Source organism: Ranitomeya variabilis, chromosome 1 (genome assembly GCF_051348905.1).
Source record: "Ranitomeya variabilis isolate aRanVar5 chromosome 1, aRanVar5.hap1, whole genome shotgun sequence".
Lineage (NCBI taxonomy): Eukaryota > Metazoa > Chordata > Amphibia > Anura > Dendrobatidae > Ranitomeya > Ranitomeya variabilis.
In genome coordinates this window covers 638,466,575-638,492,471 of record NC_135232.1, presented here as the reverse complement: position 1 = coordinate 638,492,471, position 25,897 = coordinate 638,466,575, and the positions used below count along the sequence as shown (strand labels likewise).

The window sequence follows — 25,897 nt, the reverse complement described above, 5'->3', positions numbered from 1 at the left end:
TCACCCCAAAACACTGCAAAAAAAGTAAAAAAAACAACATGAAAATGCTTTAAAACAGGTTGTTCTGAATACAGCATTTTGGCTACAGAATAAATGCCGCAGAAAACGCTGCATATGAACAAAGCCTTATTGTGTATGGGCTGAAAGAATGACCACATATTTTCTTATCTTTTTGCTGATAATTTTAGGGGAAGTAATGCAGTATTAAAATGGGTTTTTGTGGCAGGGATACATGGTCGCAGATTCTCACTCGAGAGCATCGGGCCTATTGTGCAAATGACACTGATCAAATTCTTATGGACTGTGCTCCAATTCTTTCAGATGAGGAGAATCACCTCCACTCTGTGAGTCTGCGGAAATCAGACTGTACTTGATGTCATCCGAGTGCAGTCTGAAGTTTTCATTGACTTGCATGGCCGAGTGCGATGCGACTAACTGATCAAATTCGTGCATGCGGCCATTTTTTTTCCTCTCAACAGGTTGTGTCCGAGAAAGAAAACGGGCATGTGTACAGCCCCATAAAATAACATTGGTCCGAGAGTGATCCATTTTTATTTTTTCAGATCGCACTCGGACTGAAAATGTTTCTCTAAGTAATGTGTCCTTCGGTGTATGGAGCGGTGCGGGAGCATTCACCTTGTTCCAGGCAAACTCTAACTGGCTCCGTCTTCACCTTCTGGACTTGAGAAAAACCCAGTTTTTTATTACAATAGTGTGCTGTATTAATATTCTTTTTATTTGCTCTATGTATTGGCTCTAGAATATTGTTTCTCTTTGTTAGATTTTCTCATTAACTCATTGAAATCTCTGTTGTTTTCAGGCTGACGTCAAGCAGAATCAAAAGCAGCTGGTGGAGCAGTTGAGTTTGATAATGATGGGGTCTCCTGGTCCTCCGGTCCGTCAGCTGCTGGCTCACAATCTGGCCGTGGTTTACAGCACAGGAGACCCTTTTTGTGTGTATGAAACCATTGATAAATGCAATGAGCTGATTCGCAGCAAGGACGACTCTCCCAGCTACCTCCCCAACAAGCTGTACGTATTCCTGGATCCTGAAACGTACCTTCATTTTGGAACTGCGCCATTTGTGTTGTGTTCTCTTTGGCATGCAAGTCCTTTGTTTGTTTTTTTTTCCCCTCTTAACTTTTTAGTACTATACATTTTCATCATTCCACACTAAAACCATAACATTGAAGAAAGACTCCCATACACATTAGATAAGTCATTCAATCGTGCTGATTTCAGCTGGACATGCCGACCATCTAATGTGAGTGCAGGGAACAGTGCTCCTGATTGTTCTATGACAGTTGATGTCTATGGACAAAAAGATGGAGCTCTTGGAATTCGGTCTGCGATCGTTTTGTTTGGCGAGGAGATAAGTTTGCCGCCAGATGATTGTTCTCTTTTAAAGAAAAAAGGAACGTGGAGCAATCCAGTATTGGGGTGCACAGCCTGCAGCTATCTAATGTGTATGGTCAGCTTTAGTGTCCGCCGTCATCGATCTGACAATGTCTTTGCTCTTTCATTGCAGCGCTGCCGTTGCGTGTCTTGGGTCACTTTACCATAAGTTGGGCCGTCTTTTAGGAAGCACATTCAATGACACTGTCAGCAACCTACTTAAAGTTCTGCGAAGTGCAGAGGTGAGTAATAGGGTCTGTACAACCAGAACAACCCTGTTTAGCAGACTTTATGGCGATCTTACTGGGATATATGCCCCCTCTCCACGTTTTTTTTTAATAAAAAGGAACATCCGACGGCATCTAGTTTGTCTTCTGCACCTGCAGTAAAGTAAAAGAACATTGTTCAAAATCTGTGCTTGTCCTGGACATAAGGCGTTCGACAGCAGCTATAGAGTTCACAGGGCGTTGTGATACACTTCCAAAACTTTGTCCCCAGATCGAGATGCAGAAGGGTCCATTTGTTTGTGAATTTTTTTGGGAAACCGCATATGCTGAGTCCTAAGAAAAGACGCTCCAGCTTTGTTGTTTTATGGTAAATAGTGATGAGCGAATGTGCTCGGATAAGGTGTTAAACAAGCATGCTCAGGTGCTAACCTTGTGTCTTTGGCATACTCGAATAACAAACAGGCAATCCCTGCATGTGTTGTGGCTGTCGAAATCTGAGAGACATGCAGCAGCGGGGACTCAAATATATTATTCGAGCACTCCAAAGACACTCTGTTAGTACCCGAGCATGCTCAGATAACACCTTATCCCAGCACCTTCGCTCATCAAGAATGATAAAGTATATTCGGGGCTTTTATTATAAGAATATGTCATTTTCTCCCATCTGCAGTCTCAGGGACGCACTGAGATAATGCTGAGTCTGGAACGGATCGTGGCTGGACTCGGATCCTCTGCCTCCTCCTGTCACCGGGACATCTACAAGGCTGCCCGCTCATGTCTTACAGATCGATCCATGGCTGTGCGTTGCGCAACTGCTCAGGTAATTGTACCTCTAAGGCTTGGAGCGATCCTTAGATAATATTTCACATAAGACTTGGCTCGCACTTGTAAAAATGACGCACCATTTGCTTTTTTTGACAAGTAGAGTGATGGTCTCCCAAATGGAAATTATTGCAGTCAGTGGGGTCAGCGTTTGTTGCTCGTAGGACACGTTGGCTTCTTTTGGTTGTTCCCATTTTCCTTTTTCTACAACGGAGCAGATAGACGGAACACCAAATCTTAATGTGAACCTGGTCTTGACGTTTTTTCAGTGGGTCTGTCGCGTGAAAATATGGCTTCATGTTGTGCTGATTGCTTTCATAATCTTCTCTGCAGTGTCTACTGGCTCTTCAAAATGAAGCATCTTTCATGTCGGGCTCTGACCTCGAGAGTTTGGTCTCTCTCTGCTTCAAAGCCTTTGAAGGAAGCAGCTACGATGTGCGTTTGGGAGTATCTCGCCTCTTGGGAAAGGTCCTAGCAAGGGCTGTGCATGGAACATGTGAGTGATATGCCTGAGTATTGGGGTTCACTGTCTGTAATACCTGTCTTTCTTGTATGTTCATCATTTAGGTGCATTCATTATGGAGTGTATTCCATAGATCTTGACTTAACACCACCTCTAACTTTTAATGTAACTACATTTCTATGCAGTCACCATAACGAATGTCCTCCTTTCTGCTAACGCTGCCTTCATCTGTAAAGTCAGCACCCTGATCTGTCGTCTTCCCCAAAATCGTGTTAGCGATTGTGAAAAGTCTAAACCTCTGTGATCTTTCTTTTCGTGGTGGATGGAGTGGTACCAATGCCGAGTGTGCAGTGCCCAACCTGCACCGAGAACAGGCAGGGAAGGGTTAGATCAGACTTTCTCCATGCCTTCATTTTGGTGAAGAAGAAAATGGGGTTCCTAGCTGTCAGATGGAGGCAGCGACAGTAGAACAGAGGCCATTAGGTGTGGTGGCTGCACATTGGAAATGTATAGTCACATTTAATGATGGGGTTGGAGGGTCGCTTTAATTCATACCCTCTCCTTTAGTCACATCCACAGCTGCCGCTATAATACCGCTTCTTGCAGATTAAGAAAAAATCTGAGGGTTATAACACTAAATCTTTATTCCATTTTCTTGAAAGCCATAAGGCCCGATTCATCAAACCTTTCAGATCATAATTCTGTTGTAAAAGCATTGTAAAGTCACAAAATTTAGGTACAACTCGGATTTGGACCTAAATTTTGCGACTTTTGACATTTTCACAGCAGTTTCTGGGACGGGGGTGCGGAGAAGGGGCATGCCAGCTCGTCTCATACATAATAAGGTGTGGCATTCCCTACGCCAGTACTTCACAGGTAAGATTTTTGGTGTAGTGCATAGAGGCCCACGCCACTTGTCAGACGCTCCTGATTCATGAAGAGGCATGCGCATCCGGAGCGTCTGACTCCAGCACACCCCGCATCAAGACTGGTGTGAACAATGCTGTTCTTTTTTTCTTTTTTTTAATCAAATAGATTTTTATTGATTTATAAAATGCAATAAACATTTAACAATAACACATGTGTTTTTCAATTCCCCCCCCCCCCCAGCATTAACCCCCCTTTACCCATCCCACCCCCTTCATCCCCATCCCTCCCCCCTTTCCCACTTAGACAGCTCACATCCTTCTTTTAACATGTCTTGTAGCATTATATACTTTAGTATAATATAATGTCCTTCACTATGAATTTATATACCATTATTTTATAGGCGAAACCTCCTCAGGAATATTTTCCCTTAATCTCCTCCTAACCCAATTCCAACCAAGGCTTCCACAATTTGTCATACAGAACCATTTTCCCTCTTTTCTGATATACTCCCTTTTCTAAGGCTATGACCTTCCCCACATACTTGATGTATTCTCCCCTCGAGGGAGGCTCCTCTTTCATCCAATTTCTTGCTATGACCTTCCGAGCCATGTATAGCAGTCTAGCGATTGCTATTTTCTATGTGTTATCTACAATTATCTCATCCACATATCCCAGCACGCACACCACTGGTTCCCTTGGAATCACACATCTATACGCCCCTTCTATCTGGCTGAGAACCACTAACCAAAAAACAGTCAACCTCGGACACGACCAGAGCATGTGGAAACAATGCTGTTCTTGATGAAGATGGAATAAAGACTTGTTGCTTTAATAAGTTTAAATCATGTTTTTTCCCAAATCTGTACTTAAAGCATTAGAAATTTTTCAATTTCCACATTGAACACATTTTTATTTAAGGCTCTTAACTTCCTGTTCTTTTCTGAAGACTTTTCAGAAGTCTCATTATCATCAGGGGGAAGGTTACAATGGCAGGATCCGCTATTCACAACTGGCGATGTGAAAGCTGGACTTGCTTCTTTTCCTTGTTAACTTCACAATAACCTCTGCACACACTCATGAGATGCTTCAATGCAAAAGATAGGGTCTGAGATGATCTATTGTTGCTAATGTACATGTATATTTCATGAAGGTACAGGAAGGACGAGTCTTGAATATCTGTGTCAACAAGTGTGAATATGAAAAGTCTTTTAACTTTTTCTTTTAGGTAGATTATAATATAAAAAAGCATTGCCAATTCTAACAAGAAAAAAAAACTAACATAAAAGCTGAATTAGACAGTAGGTCCGATGACACATTCCCTTTAACCCTCGGATGCTGGACCCATTAATGTTTTCTTAAAACTTTACTGACATCTAGCCAAAAGCTCCATCGCACCATAAGATTGTGCCCATACAGTCACCGGCTGGTGCCTTTCATTGGGAATCGTGAGATATTTCATTTTAATTTTGTCACATGTTACCATGTCTTGATTTTTAGCCTATGATCTGGTATACAATAAATGTTTTTGTTCTGACAGCCCCCTCGAGGCAAAGCACACGCAGAGTTTCACTGGAAGATGCTCTTGGTCTGTTGTCTACTGGATTCTTGCGTGGAAATTCTGGCTTTCTGCGAGGTGGTGGAGACATGCTGGGAGGAAACAGCAGTAGCACTCGCCATGTGCGTCTGGGAGCTACTCAGGTACGCACATGGATTAAAATCCTTTACATTCAGCAGTTAGATTAAATGTTGAGCAAAAGGGAAGAAAACCTATAATTTCTCACATGTTCATTTGTAATTCACTAACCTTTTTCTCCATAGGCATACGTTATTTTTATCAGTACACTTGGAGGCCATTGGTTATCCAGAAATGTCCCGGTGCTCGTGGCTCATCTGTTAGACATTGTGTCCCATCAAAAGACAACTCCGACAGCAGTAGAGGCCGCTTGTACTCGACGCTGCGTCTCCTACATTCTCAGAGCCACTTTGGGGGAACTTCTGGGAGAGAAGGCTCAGCTGGAGGCTGCCCGAGAGATGTGTGAAATCATAAAAAAGCTCATGAAATCAGTGGGTATGTGGTCATTTCTTTTTGTTATCCCTCCTTTTTCACTTTGATAATAAATTGCTTTGCAATTTATGAATTAAAGAGGTTAAACCCTATCCGATAGAGGTGGAATTGTGGCCAATGAGGACACAAGCACGACATAGGGTGAAATTTCCACTCTCCCCTAACTGGCTGAATAGTGTGGGTTTGGAGGGCATACAGCTGGAGGTGGAGAAGTTTTTTGAGATTAACGAGGGCAGCTCGGACATACTCACTATAAGGGAGACGATGAAGGCATATTTGAGAGGTTTGCTGTTCAGGGATATCAGTAGATGTAAGCGGCGATCAAAACAGGCGGAGAATGTCTCAAGGGAAAGGCTGAGAATTGCTGAAGATGAGATGGCCACACTGGGTACCCCTGAGGCTGGGAAACGGTTAAGAGAAGCCCAGAATAATATGGATAAACTTCTTCTGGAGAGGGCAGGGAGGAAGAGAGAGTTCCAACGACTAGCCTTTTACCAGGAGGGGGAGGTAGCGGGACATATGCTGTCGCTGGTGGCGTCGGCACAGAGGGGTACACCATTCGTACATTCACTAGAGCCTGTTAACGGTATAAAAGTGTCGGAGACCTCTGAGATCTTAAGGGTCTTTACGGTCTTCTACGTGGATCTGTACTCCTCTGGTGTGGACCCATCGGGGACTGACAACGTGGCATTTCTAGAAGGTATTGTCCTACCTAGACTGAGTGAGGAGGATAGGTAAAGTTTGGAGGGACCTATCACGGACGAAGAACTAAGTCGAGCTTTAAGAGCCATGGCAAGAGGTAAGGCCCCAGGAGCAGATGGATTGCCAGCTGAAATTTATAAGGAAATGTGTTTCTACCCAGATTACGAGTAGTTTTGGAGGAGGCTAGGAATGGGGGGATTCTTCCAGCCTCTATGAGGGAGGCCATAATAGTTGTAATCCCAAAGGAAGATAAAGATTTACGACTGCCTGAAACATATCGCCCGATTTCTTTGCTCACAACAGATGTTAAACTTCTGGCTGGGGTGTTGGCGGCCCGATTATCAGGTGTTATTTCTGGGTTGATTCATCCAGATCAATCTTAGAAGGCTTTTTTTGAATTTACAATTGGGGGCTGATAAAGGTGGGCATAGAGTTAAGGTACCGTCACATTTAGCGACGCTGCAGCGATATAGACAACGATCCGATCGCTGCAGCGTCGCTGTTTAGGTCGCTGGGGAGCTGTCACACAGACAGCTCTCTCCAGCGACCAACGATCAGGGGAACGACTTCGGCATAGTTGAAACTGTCTTCAACGATGCCGAAGTCCCCCTGCAGCACCCGGGTAACCAGGGTAAACATCGGGTTACTAAGCGCAGGGCCGCACTTAGTAACCCGATATTTACCCTGGTTACCATTGTAAAAGTAAAAAAAAAACACTACATACTCACCTTCTGATGTCTGTCACGTCCCCCGCCGGCGTCCACAGGGTCAAAACTGCTTTCGGCAAGAGCGCTGCTTATGCACGCACTGCTGCCGAGAGCTTCCCTGCACTGAATGTGTCAGCGCCGGCAGTAACAGCGGTGACGTCACCGCTGTGCTCTGCTTTACGGCCGGCGCTGACACAGTCAGTGCAGGGAAGCTCTCGGCAGCAGCGCATGCATTAACAGCGCTCCTGCCGAAAGCAGTTTTAACCCTGTAGACGCCGGGGGACGTGACAGACATCAGAATGTGAGTATGTACTGTTTTTTTTTTTAACTTTTACAATGGTAACCAGGGTAAATATTGGGTTACTAAGCGCGGCCCTGCGCTTAGTAACCCGATATTTACCCTGGTTACAAGTGAACACATCGCTGGATCGGCGTCGCACACGCTGATCCAGCGATGACAGCGGGTGATCAGCGACCAAAAAATGGTCCTGATCATTCCCATCGACCAACGATCTCCCAGCAGGGGCCTGATCGTTGGTCGCTGTCACACATAACGAGATCGTTAGCGGGATTGTTGCTAGGTCACCAAAAGCGTGACGTTGCAACGATATCGTTGTGTGTGACTCAGCCTTAAGTATGGCATGCGTTTGCGGCTCAGAATGAGGGGGATTGTTTCCAAATTCAAAACGACTTAGTATTAGACTACATCTGTGGAGTGGGGACAACGAGGGGTGCTATTTCATCTTTATATAAGGATCTACTTCACACTCACCTATTAGAATATCTGATTGGCGCGAGGGCTAAATAGGAAAGACAGCTGGGTCGTTTAGAGGATGAAACGTGGGAATCTGTATTAGAATGGATACCGAAACTATCACTGAATGAGCCATATAGACTTTCCCAGCTTTACATTGTACACAGAGTGTATAGATCCCCGGATGTCCTGTATAGAGCTGGGCTGAGATCTGACTCGGAATGCCCTAGAGGTAGGAATGATAGTGCTGGAATGTTTCATATGTTATGGTCGTGTCTGAGATTGACTGCTTTTTGGTTGGTGGTTGTAAGCCGGATAGAAGGGGCATACAGATGTGTAATTCCAAGAGAACCTTTGGTGTGCGTGCTGGGGTACGTGGAAGAGATAACTGTGGATAACAAGCTGAAAATAGCAATTGCTAGACTACTATACACTCACCGGCCACTTTATTAGGTACACCTGTCCAACTTCTTGTTAACACTTAATTTCTCCTTCGCCTCATTGGGGGACACAGACCGTGGGTGTATGCTGCTGCCACCAGGAGGCTGACACTAAGTATTACAAAGAAAGTTTGCTCCTCCCCTGCAGTATACACCCCTCTGCTGGCTCCCAGCTAACCAGTTCTTGCTTAGTGTCCGTAGGAGGCACACGGACGGGTCTGCTATTCAGACCCAAAGAACTCTTTTTTCCGTGTTTTACTTTTTACTACGGTCAAATGGGGCAACGGATTCTTTCATGTTCCGATCTCCTCGAACCATCAACAGGCGAGCACGGGAGTTTTACCTCTCCGTATCCTCTCCTGCGACGTGGGAAGCCACTGCCTGAGCTGATTCTAGGGGCGACGGGCCCCTTCAAGGGCACCGATCTCCCCCCTCCCTTATCAGACGAGCACTGGAGTTTTACCTTCAGCATACCTCCCAACTTTAGGGGAAGGGAAAGAGGGACAAAGTCAGCGGCGCGCGTAGCGCGCCGCGGCAAATTTTAGGCCACACCTATTTCACAACTAGCCACGCCCCAGCCACACCCATTTAGCACTTCTGATCACAATGTTTCGTTAACAATAATTATGAACAAAAAAATATGGCCACACACGACGCTCCATACTGTACAATGGCCATTGGCCACATTATGCTCCATACTGTATAATGGCCCCACATGATGCTGCGTACAGTATACTTGCCCCACGTGATGGGGCACGTATAAAATGCCCCATAGCATAAAATACGCTGACACACCCTGACTACGGATCAATATTTTGGGGACATTTCTCCGTATTACGCCCGTAGTACGGCCGTATAATACGTGGCGTATTGTCTTACGCCGAGTGTGACGCCGGCCTTACTGGTATAATTATTATAGGGGCCAAGTCCCTTTTGTATATATCTCCCTGATATACACCGAGCACCATTTTGTGTTCATGTAATTTGTGTTATGGGTTCGACAGGGCTAAAAACATAGTAACACCCACGGAGCACATCTGCCCGGCACCAGGTCCTCCTGACCCCCGGAGTGCGCATACGTGAAGTGCGACCGAAGATTCCTGAGGCGGTGGAGTCAGAGGTGAGTAACGGGGTGAGGGGTCGGCATGCTGCTGCCGTATTTAGCATTTTGGGTGACAATACCCCTTTAACGATAACCATGGGGAGAGGGGTGCTGCACCAGGTTGGTGGAGAATCCGATGGATGGGTACCAGGGGGAGAGTGGGAGCGGGGTGCGCTGCATGGGGAGACAAAGTTTGTGTCAGTCCTCCTAATGCTGTCAGATCAGAGTCTCTGCTGTAACGGGCAGCGCTGCATGGAGAGGGGGAGAGACACATTCACTTACAGTCAGTCTGCAGATCCCCGCTCGCTGCTCCCGCGGTCACGAGAAACCAGTCCGGGTGCTGGCGCTGCCGCTCTAGTGTCCTCAGAGTCCGCCCACGTTGAGGAGGAAGCCGGAGGCGGGCGGTGAGGCAACTCAAGGGGGCGTGGCTACAACGCAGACAGTCCCAGGCAGGGAACGGAACGAACAGCTGCGGGTACAGTAATCGGGCTCTCTCTACGTCCCGGAAGTGGGCGGGGCTTCACTGGCGGCCGCAAATTCGGGATTTTAAATGCCCGAAGCGGGACAGCGGGACCCCGGTGCCAAAGCGGGACTGTCCCGCTGAAATCGGGACGGTTGGGAGGTATGCCTTCAGTATCCTCTTCTGCAGCCAGGCCTATTGCCGGACATTCAGCCCTGTCCACCAGGTTTTATCCTCGGCTGTACAGAGGCACCTTCCAGCGTGGCGTCCGAGCAGCCCCCACTGCATCACCACTGAAAAAGCGGATGATGGAAGGAGGCAGACGGTTCCTCTCCACCCCTCTTCTGCAGGGATGGTGGATGGAGGCTCCCCAACCCTGCATCGGCCTATCTACCCGGGCACAGCTCCTACCTGCAGCATCTGCCATGGTCCCTCTCCATATTGGGGTAAGTGCTCCGTGAGATTTGGGTGTTCCGACGGTCAGAGGAGGGCTCCATAGCGACTGGGTCCCCACAGAGCGGCACTTTTCCCCTCAGTCTGCGGGTGCGCGCCGGCCGAAGCCATAACTTTAGTCCCCGGCTTCGGCCCTGTTTAGGCCGCAGCCCGGGAGGCCCCGCCCACCGCTTGCTCCCTTCTAGCGGCTCCGCCCCCCCTATTCAGGCGCTTCTCGTTCCAGACGAGATCTCGGCGGCCATCTTCCTCCTCCTCCATTGCAGTCACTATTTCTTCTGGAGGGGGCTGCGGCCGGCGGTTTTTCAGCGCTGAAGTCAGCGCTATTCCAGTCGGGGGACTCAGAACCTGAGTAAGGTGAATCGGCCCCCCCCCCCCCCGGCACGCATCCCGGCAGCATTAAGGGACTAGCTTTCCCTGTTTTTTTTATATACTTAAGGCTGCAATTTTCTGGTGCTCCTGCACACTACAGAATGTATAGTACAGTATGCAGGCTTGCACACGGAGAGCTGTGAGTTCCCAGCAACGAAGCTCTCATGACTCATTCCCTGGTGACTCATTCCCTGGTGACTCATTCCCTGGTGACTCATTCCCAGGTGACTCATTCCCTGGTGACTCATTCCTTCCCTGGTGACTCATTCCTTCCCTGGTGACTCATTCCTTCCCTGGTGACTCATTCCCTGGTGACTCATTCCCTGGTGACTCATTCCCTGGTGACTCATTCCCAGGTGACTCATTCCCTGGTGACTCATTCCCTGGTGACTCATTCCCTGGTGCCTCATTCCCTGGTGACTCATTCCCTGGTGACTCATTCCCTGGTGCCTCATTCCCTGGTGACTCATTCCCTGGTATTTGCTACTCTGCCTCGGTAGTCGCTGGGCCCATAGGTGCATCCCCAGCTTTCCATGCCTTTTTATTAAACCCAGGACCAGCATTCCCTTGTCTTAAGGGTCCCCTAGTTTTAAAAGGGTCACATCCCCAGCATTCTCTGCTCTGCCAGAAGCCGGTCTCTTTTTCCTTAGTACTTAATCAGGCCAGTATGCCCTGGTCTTAAAGGCACAGGGCCAGTAGGCACTGGTCTTAAAGGCACATGGCAAGTGTGCCCTCGTCTTAAAGACACATGACCAGCATCCCTGGTCTTAAAGGAGCATGACCAGCTTTTTTTGTTCTTAAAGGCACATTACCAGCTTTGCTGGTCTTTAAGGCACTTGTTCCTACATTCCTCTCATGACCAGTATTCCTGGTCTTAAAGGCACGTGACCAGCATGCCCTGGTCTTATAGACTCGTGACCAGTATTCCCTGGTCTTAAAGACACGTGTCCAGTATACCCTGGTCTTAAAAGCACATGACCAGTATGCCCTGGTCTTAAAGGCACATAACTAGTACGTCCTGGTTTTCAAGGCACATGACCAGTATGCCCTGGTCTTAAAGGCACATAACTAGTACGTCCTGGTTTTCAAGGCACATGACCAGTATGCCCTGGTCTTAAAGACACGTGACCAGTATCCCCTGGTCTTAAACGCAATATCCAGTATGCCCTGGTCTTAAAGGCACATGACTAGTACGTCCTGGTTTTCTAGACACATGACCAGTATGCCCTGGTCTTAAAGGCTCATGTCCAGTGCGCCCTGGCTTTTAAAGGCACACGACCAGTATGCCCAGGTCTTTAAGGCACGTGACCATTATGCCCTGGACTTAAAGGCTCAGGACCAGTACGCCCTGGTCTTAAACGCAAATGACCAGCATACCCTGGTTTTAAGGGCACATGACCATTATCTCCTGGATTTCAGCATGCCCTGCTTTTAAAGGCACATGAACAGTATTTCATCTTACAAAAGGCACAAGACCAGTATTCCCTGGTCTTAAAGGCTCATGGCCAGTAACCCCTAGCCTTAAAAGCGCATGACCAGTATTTACTGGTCTTAAGGGCACATCATCTATCCTAAGCTGGTCACCCTAACTGAGCTCTGGAGCACTCACATGCTCCCTCTCCTACAATGGGAGCCGTCGGCTAGCAGGGGCCGCAAGTATTCTAGAAAAACGTACAGGTTCTAGAAAATCTCCATCAACATTTGACGGTGATGCACTGGAAGACCTCTAAGTAGGATACCATACCTGGTCGGAATTTTATGGGCGACGGGTCCCTTTAAGGGCTCCGATTTCCCCCCACACCTTCAACAGACGAGCACACGGAGTGTCGCCTCCATGTATCTTCTTCTGCATCCAGGTCTATCGCCACAACCTGCCCTGTCCACTCGGAAACCTCAATTCTGGGGATGTACTGAGGCACACATTTGTGGCGTCCCAACAAGGAGGTTTTTCCCCCCTTTGTATCAGATGCAAGAAAGTGGACGATTCCTCTCCACTTCCCTGTTAAGAGATGGTGGATCGAGGTTTTTTATTTTTTATTTATTTTTATTTTTTTCCTTATTTTCTTCTCTGCACGATGGCAGAGACCTGCTGGTTACAGTCCCGCATTCTGTCACTTGACAGACTCACCGGGCAGAATTTCTTGCGGTATTCCTACCAGTATCCTGGCCGGTGTATCATCAATTAAGATTCCACAGACGGTCGGATAGCAGGTCTAGTTAGTTCCGTCCTGTGGTTTCGGGTTTAGCGCTCTACCCTTCCTTAGCCGCCACATGGGTTGCTTGACCAAAGGGAGAGAATGAAAGTCTCCGGGTCCCAGACCTTATCTACTTCGTTCCACAGTATAGCTGGCCAATCAAATCTTCCGAGCGGGAGACTAGCAAGGGATCGTATCTCTTCTTCAAGCTCAACCAGCAGTGGAAGCATTGGCCAGGACAGTCTAGATCTAAGGGATCTTGGTTCCAAAATGGAGGGAATGAAAAGTATCTCCATTTCTGGACCCCAAACTTCTAACAACCTTTGACAGGGCCCTCTCTTTTTTCGGATGGAGTTCCTCCGCTCAGCCACTACTTCAACAGAGAAACGTGGTTGTTTTCTGGCATCCATCGTCATCCGGGATTCTTCCCTCACATACCTATTTCTCCTCTCTACTATAATCTCTTCGCCTTTCCATTCGCGAACAGTATTTTCACGACCTGGCCCTTCTGCCTGGCTACCACACCAGAGTGGTCGCAAGGGTCATGACGGTTGTCATGCGCTTCCTGCACCTTAGAAACATGGTCGTCCTGCCCTACTCAGTCGACTCTCTAGCCGCTCTACAAGGACTACGCTAAGTCGTCTATATCACTTGCAATACCCTCTCTCTTGGGCTAGCAGCTAAACTTAGACAAGTTTTTTCCTCATTCCCAGCCCAGCAGATCCTCTTTGACGATGATCCTGCACAAGAAGGATGGTAATTCTCTCTCTCGAGTCAAGGTCGTGGCCCTTCAACACGGAGCTTGTGCACTTGATCACTCATTCCCTCGGTTCATTCAATTAGCTAGGAGGGTTCCGAGCAATAAGATGAAAACGGAAGTAGTTTTCTTTTGCTCCGCTCGTTTTCAGCAAGTCAATCAGGCTTTCAAAAGGTAGTCTCTAAGCTCCTTCCTCATCCAGAGCCTTCTTCTGGTCCAATGGTTATTAGGGATACCAATGCCCGTCTTCTTCTCCCGATCATTTCTCTGGGGATCTGAACAGTACGGCCAATCCCACAGCAGGTCTACTGCCCTTAGGCGGGTCAACCATCCGTCTTCAATTTGGATAATGCCACGGCTGTGCCATACGTCAATCATCTCGCAGGTAACCACAGTCAAGCGCCATGGCCGAGGTACCTCGCACTCTCTGATGGGCCGAGATCTATCATTCGGTGATCTCAACAGTACATGTCCCTGGAGTAGAACACTGGGCGGCTGACATATTCAGCCGTCAGGGTTTTCTCCTCAAGTGAGTGGGAACTTCACTCGGAAGTCTTCCTTCACATCTGCCTTCACTGGAGTACTCCAGATGTAGGTCGGATGGCGCCCAAGCTGAACGCCTATGTACTCCAGTTCATGGTTTGGCTGCAAGATCCAAGTCCATCGCAGTGCATACTCCGTTTCTTCCACGGTACCAATTTCCATAACTCCTCTTCCACTACGTCTGAGACCTTTTTGGAAGCGGAAAAGGCCCCCAGTGATCCTGGGAGACCCGCACTGACCATGTCAGGTTTTCTCGCTTGCGGTACTAGTATTTCTCCGTCTTATTTCGTCAAAATTGGAAATATGGACCTTCTCGCAGGGAGTCTCCACCTGTAGTTCTTCCCTACCGCGTACCGTTAGATCTGGGGGACCTTAATGGTCCTGGGGATCTTACAGTACACTCCTTTTTCGATCCAGAAAGACTTTACGATAAGGGAACGTCACTCCCCTTTCTTCTATGCGTTCTTGTCATCCTGATGAGTCTTCAGAGCTTCCCACTCTGTTCCTTTCAGTCTTTTTTCCTTATTACCATCTATGCATCGTTGCCCTCAAGCCATCCCATTCCCTCGTTGCCAAGGTGGTTTTGTATTCCCACTGTTGCAGGGGCATCGTCCTCTCATCTTTCGGCTCCAGTCCACACAACGGAATGGGTTCTCCATAATCTGGAAGAAGTGAGTGCTCCAAGTGGGTACGTATCGAGGACGGCGTCCTTCCAAAGGTTGGACACTTTGCTTGGGCTTCTCGATGGTAAGTAGGCTTCCCGATGGTCACAGGAAGGGTTTAGCCGGGTTCATCGGCCACGTTAGCCTGGTGGATTCTTTTCACCATCCAGGAGTCCTTCCGTGCTAGATGTCAGCCTATCTCCCTGTCTCAGGTCCGCATGCATTCTTGAAGCACTATAATTCACACACTTCCTCAGATGTGAGTCTGGGCAGGCGGACTTTGCAGGCCGCCTTGGCGCACTTGTAAGTAGCGGTTACACGGCCTGATCTGATGTTGTCCCCACCCAGGGACTGCTTTGGGACGTCCCATGGTCTGTGTCCCCCAATGAGGCGAAGGAGAAATAGGGATTTTTGTGTACTTACCGTAAAATCCTTTTCTCCGAGCCATTCATTGGGGGACACAGCTCCCTCCCTATTATTAGTTGTATTTGTTTTTATCATTTGATATGTTATACTCTCATATATAATGTGACATGCTATACGCTTATATGTTATTGATCTCCTACTGCTTTTGCACCGAACTGGTTAGCTGGGAGCCAGCAGAGGGGTGTATACTGCAAGGGAGGAGCTAACTTTCTTTGTAATACTTAGTGTCAGCCTCCTGGTGGCAGCAGCATACACCCATGGTCTGTGTCCCCCAATGAATGGCTCGGAGAAAAGGATTTTACGGTAAGTACACAAAAATCCCTATTTCTAATCAGCCAATCACATGGCGGCAACTCAGTGCATTTAGGCATGTAGACATGGTCAAGACAATCTCCTGCAGTTCAAACCGAGCATCAGTATGGGGAAGAAAGGTGATTTGAGTGCCTTTGAACGTGGCATGGTTGTTGGTGCCAGAAGGGCTGGTCTGAGTATTTCAGAAACTGCTGATCTACTGGGATTTTCACGCACAACCATCTCTAGGGTTTACAGAGAATGGTCCGAAAAAGAAAAACAATCCAGTGAGCGGCAGTTCTGTGGGCGGAAATGCCTTGTTGATGCCAGAGGTCAGAGGAGAATGGGCAGACTGGTTCGAGCTGATAGAAAGGCAACAGTGACTCAAATCGCCACCCGTTACAACCAAGGTAGGCCTAAGAGCATCTCTGAACGCACAGTGCGTCGAACTTTGAGGCAGATGGGCTACAGCAGCAGAAGACCACACCGGGTACCACTCCTTTCAGCTAAGAACAGGAAACTGAGGCTACAATTTGTACAAGCTCATCGAAATTGGACAGTAGAAGATTGGAAAAACGTTGCTTGGTCTGATGAGTCTCGATTTCTGCTGCGACATTCGGATGGTAGGGTCAGAATTTGGCGTAAACAACATGAAAGCATGGATCCATCCTGCCTTGTATGGAGCATCTTTGGGATGTGCAGCCGACAAATCTGCGGCAACTGTGTGATGCCATCATGTCAATATGGACCAAAATCTCTGAGGAATGCTTCCAGCACCTTGTTGAATCTATGCCACGAAGAATTGAGGCAGTTCTGAAGGCAAAAGGGGGTCCAACCCGTTACTAGCATGGTGTACCTAATAAAGTGGCCGGTGAGTGTACATGGCTCGTAAGGTCATAGCCAAAAATTGGATCGAGGGGAGAATATCTTAAATATGTGAAGCAGGTCATTACTCTGGAAAAGGGTGCATATCAGAAAAGAGGAAAGATGGGCCTGTTCGATAAATTGTGGATGCCCTGGTTGGATCTAGGCTAGGGGAGGCTACGAGAAGTTAGGCCTGAGGAGGGTTCACCTATACATTTATGGTGTACTCGTGTACAAATAAAAGTTATTGTATATGGATAACGTATATAATACTACAGGATATGGTAAGAGGAAGGCGTGAGCTGTCTAAAAGGGAAGGAAGGGGGCGGGATGGGTAAGGGAGGGTTAAGAGTGGGGAAAATGGAAATGTATACCTTAATGTGAAATGTTCTATTGTACTCTTATATTTAATAAAAAACATTTGAGTATAAAGAGGATAAACCCTACTGCACAAACAAACACTACTTTGATATCTCACATTTTCTATGTTACAGTTTTGTAGCTTACAACATAAAACGGCAGCCGTTTTCTCAATGTTTCCACTAATGGAAAACCTCTTCTTAAATCCTGCAATGCCCCATATAAAATAGAAATGCCTACCTCTCACAACAGTGCAGGTTCCAGAGATAAGTATGCGTAGTTATTTTGTTTGGGGCACTGCAGCTTTTAAGAAGGAGCTGTCCAATAGGGGAAACATCGAGAGAACGGCTACCAAACAGAACTGTAACATGTAGATAAAAGTAGAGTACAAAAAAAGAGCATTATTGATCAACTCCTCCTTTTTGTTTTAAAAACAAAATATATATCAAGTACTGCATGAATCTGCCCTGGGTGAAGCAAGTCCCAAAACTAGCAATATTAATTTTACCCTATATACATATTGTGTATTTGCAGGACAGAGCAGATATCTCAGGGGATAATCTGCAAATTTCAGTAGCAGTGACATGGATGTGAATTAACAGACCACCTTATATTTTGGCAATATTTTTGGCATCTAAATTGACAGGAGATGTGGATTTCTAAATTGGCAACATGTACCATATTTTTCCTCCAAAAATGTCTTATAGTCCGGATATACCTGCTCTGTCTGTGGTGGCGGAGAGGCAGGAGCCGACGGCTGTGGATAACTCCTGTGTCCGCTACTAAAGAGAAATGAATATTCATGGCATTCCACGCCCTTGGGCGTGGAGGGCAGTGAATATTCATTTTTCTTTATTAGCATCCTGGTATGCAGGGCCCCATGCTTATCCTGGTATGATTGGCCCCCATCTTCGTCCTGGGCGTGGAATGCAGTGAATATTCATTCCCTTTAGTCTCGGCACTTGTGATTTCCCAGCAGCTGCAGGAAGCCTGCGGCTGACACTGCTCGCTACTAAAGAGCAATGAATTCTCTTTGCCCTCCACGCCCATAGTCCCAGTGTGTAGAGCAGTGAGTATTCCGACAGCCGTCCTCGGCTTGTAAGCAGCGCATGATGTCACTGCCATGCGCTACTTACATGCATAAAGCAGCTGCTGGCATCAGAACAAGACGCTGCGAGTGAGCGCAGGAAGGTAAGTGTAATTGTTTTTTTTTTAACGTTTTTCTGATGGGGCCATGCATACAAGGATAGGGATGAGGGGGGCCATGCATACAAGGATAGGGATGAGGGGGCCATGCATACCAGGATAGGGATGAGGGGGGCCATGCATACCAGGATAGGGATGAGGGGGGCCATGCATACCAGGATAGGGATGAGGGGGGCCATGCATACCAGGATAGGGATGAGGGGGCCATGCATACCAGGATAGGGATGAGGGGGGCCATGCATACAAGGATAGGGATGAGGGGGGCCATGCATACCAGGATAGGGATGAGGGGGGCCATGCATACCAGGATAGGGATGAGGGGGGCCATGCATACCAGGATAGGGATGAGGGGGGCCATGCATACCAGGATAGGGATGAGGGGGGCCATGCATACCAGGATAGGGATGAGGGGGCCATGCATACAAGGATAGGGATGAGGGGGCCATGCATACCAGGATAGGGATGAGGGGGGCCATGCATACCAGGATAGGGATGAGGGGGCCATGCATACCAGGATAGGGATGAGAGGGCCATGCATACCAGGATAGGGATGAGGGGGCCATGCATACCAGGATAGGGATGAGGGGGCCATGCATACCAGGATAGGGATGAGGGGGCCATGCATACCAGGATAGGGATGAGGGGGCCATGCATACCAGGATAGGGATGAGGGGGCCATGCATACCAGGATAGGGATGAGGGGGCCATGCATACCAGGATAGGGATGAGGGGGCCATGCATATCAGGACAGAGATGGGGGCCCTGCATACCAGGATAGGGTGAATGGGCCATGCATACCAGGATAGGGATGAGGGGACCATGCATACCAGGATAGGGATGAGGGGGCCATGCATATCAGGATAAGGATGGGGCCCTGCATTCCAGGACAGAGATGGGGGCCCTGCATACCAGGATATGGAGATGAGGGGGCCATGCATACCAGGATAGGGTGATTGGGCCATGCACACCAGGATAGGGGTGAAGGGGCCATGCATTCCAGGATGGGGATGAGGGGGCCATACATACCAGGATAGGGTTGAGGGGGCCATGCATACCAGGATAAGGATGGGCCCTGCATACCAGGAAAGAGATGGGGGGCCCTGCATACCAGGATATGGGGATGAGGGTGCCATGCATACCAGGATAGGGTGATTGGGCCATGCATACCAGGATGGGGATGAGGGGACCATGCATACCAGGATAGGGATGAGGGGGCCATGCATATCAGGATAAGGATGGGGCCCTGCATTCCAGGACAGAGATGGGGGCCCTTCATACCAGGATATGGGGATGAGGGTGCCATGCATACCAGGATAGGGTGATTGGGCCATGCACACCAGTATAGGGATGAAGGGGCCATGCATTCCAGGATGGGGATGAGAGGGCCATACATACCAGGATAGGGTTGAGGGGGCCATGCGTACCAGGATAAGGATGGGCCCTGCATACCAGGAAAGACATCGGGGGCCCTGTATACCAGGATATGGGGATGAGGGTGCCATGCATACCAGGATAGGGATGAAGGTGCCATGCATACCAGGATGGGGATGAGGGTGCTATGCATGCCAGGATGGGGATGAGGGGGCCATGCATGCCAGGATGGGGATGAGGGTGGACATGCATGCCAGGATGGGGATGAGGGGGCCCTGCATGCCAGGATGGGGATGAGGGGATCATACATACCAGAATATGGGATATGAAGTACAGAATTTACCCCATTTGTTGCTTCAATTTTTTTGGTTTTTCCTAATTTCCTGCTCTAAAACCTAAGTGCTTCTTATGGTCCCAGTGCGTCTTATAGTCTGAAAAATATGGTAAATCCGATTTGCAGAATTCATTGTGAACTGCACCCTTGCAACACATATAATAGTGTTGGTGTCAATTCTGCAATCTTCTGTATATGAGGTACTGGACATTAGTGCTTGCATTTTTATTATAACGTTTGTGAAGGAAGTACATAATTATTAAATCATTCTGAAAGGGTTATTCAGTATTGTATTTCTGTTTGCAATGTCATAATTTCAGGTTGCTTGCTTGGTAACCTCTATCCCTTTTATTGCAAGCTACCCATGCTGTTTTATTTCTCATTAGATGCTGTGTTATGTGACGGTAACGTGGAGGCCCGATCCTGTCCTGCTGACATTACTGCCAGCCAGCATGCCTTGGTCTGTGCCCTGCAGGAGCTTGGGGATCTTGTCTTAGGACTGGGTACCATCGCTGCTCCTTTGCTGCGAGACTCCAGCCCTGGTAATCCTTGTGTTGTCAGCTAATTTGGTGCTTGTCGTCCTGTTTTCCTTTGGATGCAGTTACAAGACTAACACCAGATTTCTTCATTGCTGGTTTCTCTTTGTCTTTTAGGGGTCCTGGACACTGTGATCTCTGTAGTTCTCCACCCTAGTCTAAGTGCCCGCTTAGCTTCAGCTTGGTGCCTTCGCTGTATGGTTGTGTCTCTGCCTTCTCTAGCAGCTCCTCTTTTAGATCGTTGTACAGACCGCCTGGTAGCACTGAAATCTTCTCATGAGGCCGTTAGTGGGTACAGCCTGGCAGTGGCTGGCCTGCTTGGCTCCATAAGACTCTGTCCACTTGGTGTGCCACAGGGAAAAGGAAAGGTATGTATCGCTTGCCAAAACTGTGATTGCCACCAAGAACATCTAAGCAGTATTTATTTATAGGCCATAGGTTTGCTTGAGGCTACACACAATAGCTGCAGTCCTATGCCAATGTTTCGTGCAAAGGGGTCTGTTGTGCAACCGACATATCAATAAGAAAGGCATGGCAGATTAAAGGGAACCTGTCACCCCCCCCAGGCTTTTTAACTAAAAGAGCCACCTTGTGCACCTTAGTTCGGGTCCCTTCCACCGCTGAAAGAATCGTTTCTATAATTTGTCCCTCATACCTCTAGTTTGTCAGGGTAGCATGTCTTTCCCCCCTGACACAGACGCCTTACAGCCATCAGTCATTTCCTCATTTCTTCTGGGCACCATCTTCTCAGCGATCAGTTATTTACCTGGCGCCTGCGCTGTAATCTTAGTCCTTGGTCATGCGCAGTTAGCGCTGCCCGTCCATTGACATCACTTGATGTCTTATTGCGTTTGTGTGTAAAGGCACAGATGATTGGCCTCGGGGAGACCAAAACATCCAACACCGCGGAGACACCATCACGTGTTTCTCAACGCAGTGATCCAGAACACTGCCCCCATCCCTTATGGGAAATATGCAAACGCATGTAGGATAGCTGCAGAGACACCATCACGTGTTTCTCAACGCAAGCAGTGAATAGCCAGACCTTTCCCCGGGAAGGAACAACCACGGGAAGGGCAGCATCCAATAAAGGAAAACATCCAATACAGGAAAACCACCTATGCCAAGCATGGTATCCATCCACAGACAGGGCAGCATCCAATAAAGGAAAAACACGTGATGGTGTCTCCGCGGTGTTGGATGTTTTGGTCTCCCCGAGGCCAATCATCTGTGCCTTTACAGCCTTTTACTAGGCACTGCTCCTAATAGCCAGATTCCTACTCCACACTGATGAGGGGCAAACCCCCCGAAACAGCTGTCTGTGGATGGATACCATGCTTGGCATAGGTGGTTTTCCGTATTGCGCCTGTGTGGACGCGCGGCCCGAGATCCCGCCCCGCAGTCTCTTCTGATTTATTCACACTGTGGGGCTGGGAATCTTGGGCATGCACAGTACTTCTCTGCGGCTCTCCCTCCGCCTCTTTCCTACTGTGCAGCGTTTTACGAATCGTCAGATTACTATGATGCTGCACAGTAGAAAAGACGCGGAGGGAGAGCCGCAGAGAAGTACTGCGCATGCCCAAGATTCCCAGCCCCACAGTGTGAATAAATCAGAAGAGACTGCGGGGCGGGATCTTGGGCCGTGCGTCCACGCAGGCGCAATAAGACATCAAGTGATGTCAATGGACGGGCAGTGCTAACTGCGCATGACTAAGAAAAAAAGATAACAGTGCAGGTGCCGGGTAAATGACTGAACGCTGAGGAGGCGGCGCCCAGAAGAAAGGAGGAAATGACTGATGGCTGTGAGGCGTCTGTGTCAGGGGGGAAAGACATGCCCCCCTGACAAACTAGAGGTATGAGGGACAAATTATAAAAATGATTCTTTCAGCGATGGAAGGGACCTGAACTAAAAGAGTCACCTTGGCAGAATGTAGCATTAGTGCGGCACAAGGTGGCTCTTTTAGTTAAAACAGCCTGTGGGGGGGTGACAGGTTCCCTTTAAGAAAGTTGAAATTTCTGATAAGTTGCCTCGACTAAATGTTGATTTGGTGTTGGTTATTCGTTATGCTTCACAGTATTATGTGTTAATAGCTGCACCCCGTGTGGATCCATATATCGTTCTATTTTCTTGATCATTGTTAAAAAGGGTATTAAATGTTATAATTTAATGAATATCAGGAGTCTAACTTTTTAGACTTGCAGAAGCCACTTCAGTTGCTTCTATGCACAGATTTAAAAGGGTATCCACATCTTCAAGATCCCTATCCCAATATATACTAGGTGTAATATTAATACTCTTAGCAAATACCTCCAATTAGAAATGTAGTATAGTTCTTCTGATTCACTATGTCGCTTACCCTATGTGCAGGGCATTTTGGCAGCTTACGTATACATGGTTATGACCACTCATATAGTTAGTATTAATAGTCGTAACCATGGATACCTAAGCTACAGCAATGCCCTGCACATGGGGTAAGGGACATAGCGAATCAGAAGAGCTATACTACATTTGTATTTGCTAATATTATCACTATAACACCGACAACATATTGGGGTAGGATATTGATGATGGGAATACCCCTTTTAAAGTTTAAAAATGTAGTGCACTGCTTACTGGTAGGCATCGCATGGCAAAATCACATCGAGCTGTCTCATCATGGTTGTTTCAGGTAATCATGAACTTGGCGGAAGACCTGCTCTGCTCTGCAAACCAAAACAGCCGACTTTCTATGCACAGGGTACAGGCAGGCTGGCTCCTCATCTCCTCCCTAATGACAATGGGTAAGACTACTTTATTACAAAACGAAAACGAAGTTGTAATAATTTATTGCATAGGAGACAAGGCACCCCATTTACAGAGTGAGAACTCCTATTTGGGTCTGACTATGCCGTTGCTTACATTACAGCATGGCTTATGAATTTAGTTTTCTGCTTTTGGTCTCATTTGCTTTTTTCTTTTTTTTCTTCTGTTTTTCGTATAGCATCATTACCTTCAGGAACGGTGTTAGGGGCAGGAAGACCAGGCAGCTGCCCAGGGCCCCCGCTCTCCCAGGAGCCCCCAGCCACAGTGGCTTGCCGCTAATAGCGGCACACCACGCGGCCGCTATGGGGCCCCGCGCTGCCCTTGCCCCTCATCACACATTCAAATTATTGTCGTCATAGATGCCGATACAGTTGAAAGCAGTGATGGAGGAGAGAGCATCAGTCGATGCTCCCTCTTCTATCATTCCCCCTCTGCTTGTGTCTCAACCTGCGCCGATGACGTCAATTCGTCATGCGCCACGCTGTGCCAGCAGTGGAGCTGATGAGACCGGAGCACAGCCTGGAGCAGCGTGGGGAACGGGGTGAGGCAAGTAGTGAGTATCTCTGCATTAATATGTGTGTGTGTGTCTATGCATTATAGTGTGTGTGTGTGAGGGGCTGCACTATACTGTGTGTGTGTGTGTGGGGGGGCTGCATTATACTGTGTGTGTGGGGGGGCTGCATTATACTCTGTGTGTGGTGGGGGCAGCATTATATGGAGTGAGTGGTGGGAGCTGCATTATACTGTGTGTGTGTGGTGGGGGGCATTATACTGTGTGGGGGGGGGCTGCATTTTACTGTGTGTTTGTGGGGTGGGGGGCTGAATTATAGTGTGAGTGTATGCATTATACTTTGAGGGGATTGCTTTATCCTGTGTGTGTGGGCCTGCATTATACTGTGTCTGTTTGTGTGGGGGGGCTGCATTATACTATGTGTGTGCCGGAGGGAGCTGCATTATACTCTGGCGGGGCCGCATTATACTCTGTGTGTGTGGTGGGGGCAGCATTATACGATGTGTGTGTGTGTGTGTGGTGGGAGCTGCATTATACTGTGTGTGTGTGTGTGGTGGGAGCTGCATTATACTGTGTGTGTGGTGGGGGGCATTATACTGTGTGTGGGGGGGCTGCATTTTACTGTGTGTTTGTGGGGTGGGGGGCTGAATTATAGTGTGTGAGTGTATGCATTATACTTTGAGGGGATTGCTTTATCCTGTGTGTGTGGGCCTGAATTATACTGTGACTGTGTGGGTGGGGGGCTGCATTATGCTGTGTGTGTGGTAGGGGGCTGCATTACACTGCGTGTGGTGGGGGCTACATTATACTGTGTGTGTGGTGGGAACTGCATTTTACTGTTTGTTTGGTGAGGTGCTGCATTATACTGTGTGGTGGGGGGCTGCATTATATTATGTGTGTGGTGGGAGTCTGCTTTATACTGCGTGTGTGGTGACGGCTGCATTATGCTGTGTGGTGGGGGGCTGCATTATACTGTGTGTGTGGTGATTTGCATTATACAGTGTATCTGTGGTGGGGGTCTACATTATACTGTGTGTGTGTGTGTGGGGGGAGGCTGCATTATGCTGTGTGTGGGGGGGCTGCATTATATTGTGTGCGATTGTGGGGGGCTGAATTATAGTGTGCGTGTGTCTGCATTATATTTTGAGGGAGTTGCTTTATCCTGTGTGTGGGCCTGGACTATACTCTGAGGGGGCTGCATTATACTCTATGGGGCTGCATTATACTCTGGGGAGCTGCATTATACTCTGGGGGGCTGCATTATACTCTGGAGCTGCATTATACCCTGGGAGGCTGCATTATACGTTATGGGGGCTGCATTATACTCTGGGGGGCTGCATTATTTTCTGGTGGCTGCATTATACTCTGGGGGAGGTGCATTATGCTCTGAGCGCACTACAATATACTCTGAGGGGGCTGCATTACAATGTGTGTGTGTGTGTCTGCATTTTACTATGCCGGGGCTGCTTTATACTCTGCGGGGGCTTCATTATACTCTGCAGGGTTTGCATTATACTGTGTGTGTGGGGCTGCAGTGCACTCTGAGGGAGGCTGCAGTATTCTCTATGAAGGACCATGGGCAGTGCAATACACTGTATCGAGTACTGTCTTTGTCCATCATTCTTCCTCAGCCGGTATAAAAAAACAATATGTGAGCATATGAGTGCAATATGTGAGCATTTGGGGCCCCACTTTAAACTTTTGCCTAGGGCCCCTCTTTGTCTAAAACTGGCCCTGATTACCTTACATACAAAAATCCAGAGGTTTTAATTCATAACATAAAGAAATATATATAGCAAGTATAGTAATGATAGACTCTAGCCTGGAGAGAATGCTTTGCAATCTACAAGGGAAAGATAAATGATACCGTAACTACCATAATTGTTTAGATGAGCCAATAATCGCAGAAAAAGGTTTTGTAGGAACTCTCTTAACCAACTTTCTGCCCAGCTAAACAAATCGTCTGATAAACAAGTAAAACACTTGTTAGTCTTGTGTGACAATTTTTAAGCCGGCTTAAAGATAGTAGTTAGTGGCAACAAATTATCACAAGGTTTCCTGCCGATGATATCTATGCACACAGAATAATCATATTATCGTGTTCAAAGTCATTTTGAGGGTCTTTATGATGGCTATATAGACAAGCTGATCGGGGGTCATTTTCTGACCTGTTCTGTCCAATATTCTCTGTGCATAGAACGATTGACAC

The 25,897-nt window shown here is 47.8% G+C and overlaps 1 protein-coding gene across 6 annotated transcripts in view; it reads left to right on the top strand.

Moving 5' to 3' along the window:
* HEATR5A (HEAT repeat containing 5A) overlaps positions 1-25,897 on the top strand; it is an 85,570-nt gene that overhangs the window by 5,430 nt on the left and 54,243 nt on the right. For all 6 annotated transcript variants that reach the window (XM_077261057.1, XM_077261064.1, XM_077261044.1 and 3 more), the window contains exons 2-10: positions 821-1,032; positions 1,529-1,637; positions 2,293-2,442; positions 2,778-2,940; positions 5,315-5,475; positions 5,596-5,845; positions 20,225-20,380; positions 20,492-20,742; positions 23,044-23,155. In XM_077261057.1, the coding sequence (XP_077117172.1) occupies positions 821-1,032; positions 1,529-1,637; positions 2,293-2,442; positions 2,778-2,940; positions 5,315-5,475; positions 5,596-5,845; positions 20,225-20,380; positions 20,492-20,742; positions 23,044-23,155 (1,564 nt within the window). The remainder of the gene's footprint in view (positions 1-820; positions 1,033-1,528; positions 1,638-2,292; positions 2,443-2,777; positions 2,941-5,314; positions 5,476-5,595; positions 5,846-20,224; positions 20,381-20,491; positions 20,743-23,043; positions 23,156-25,897) is intronic.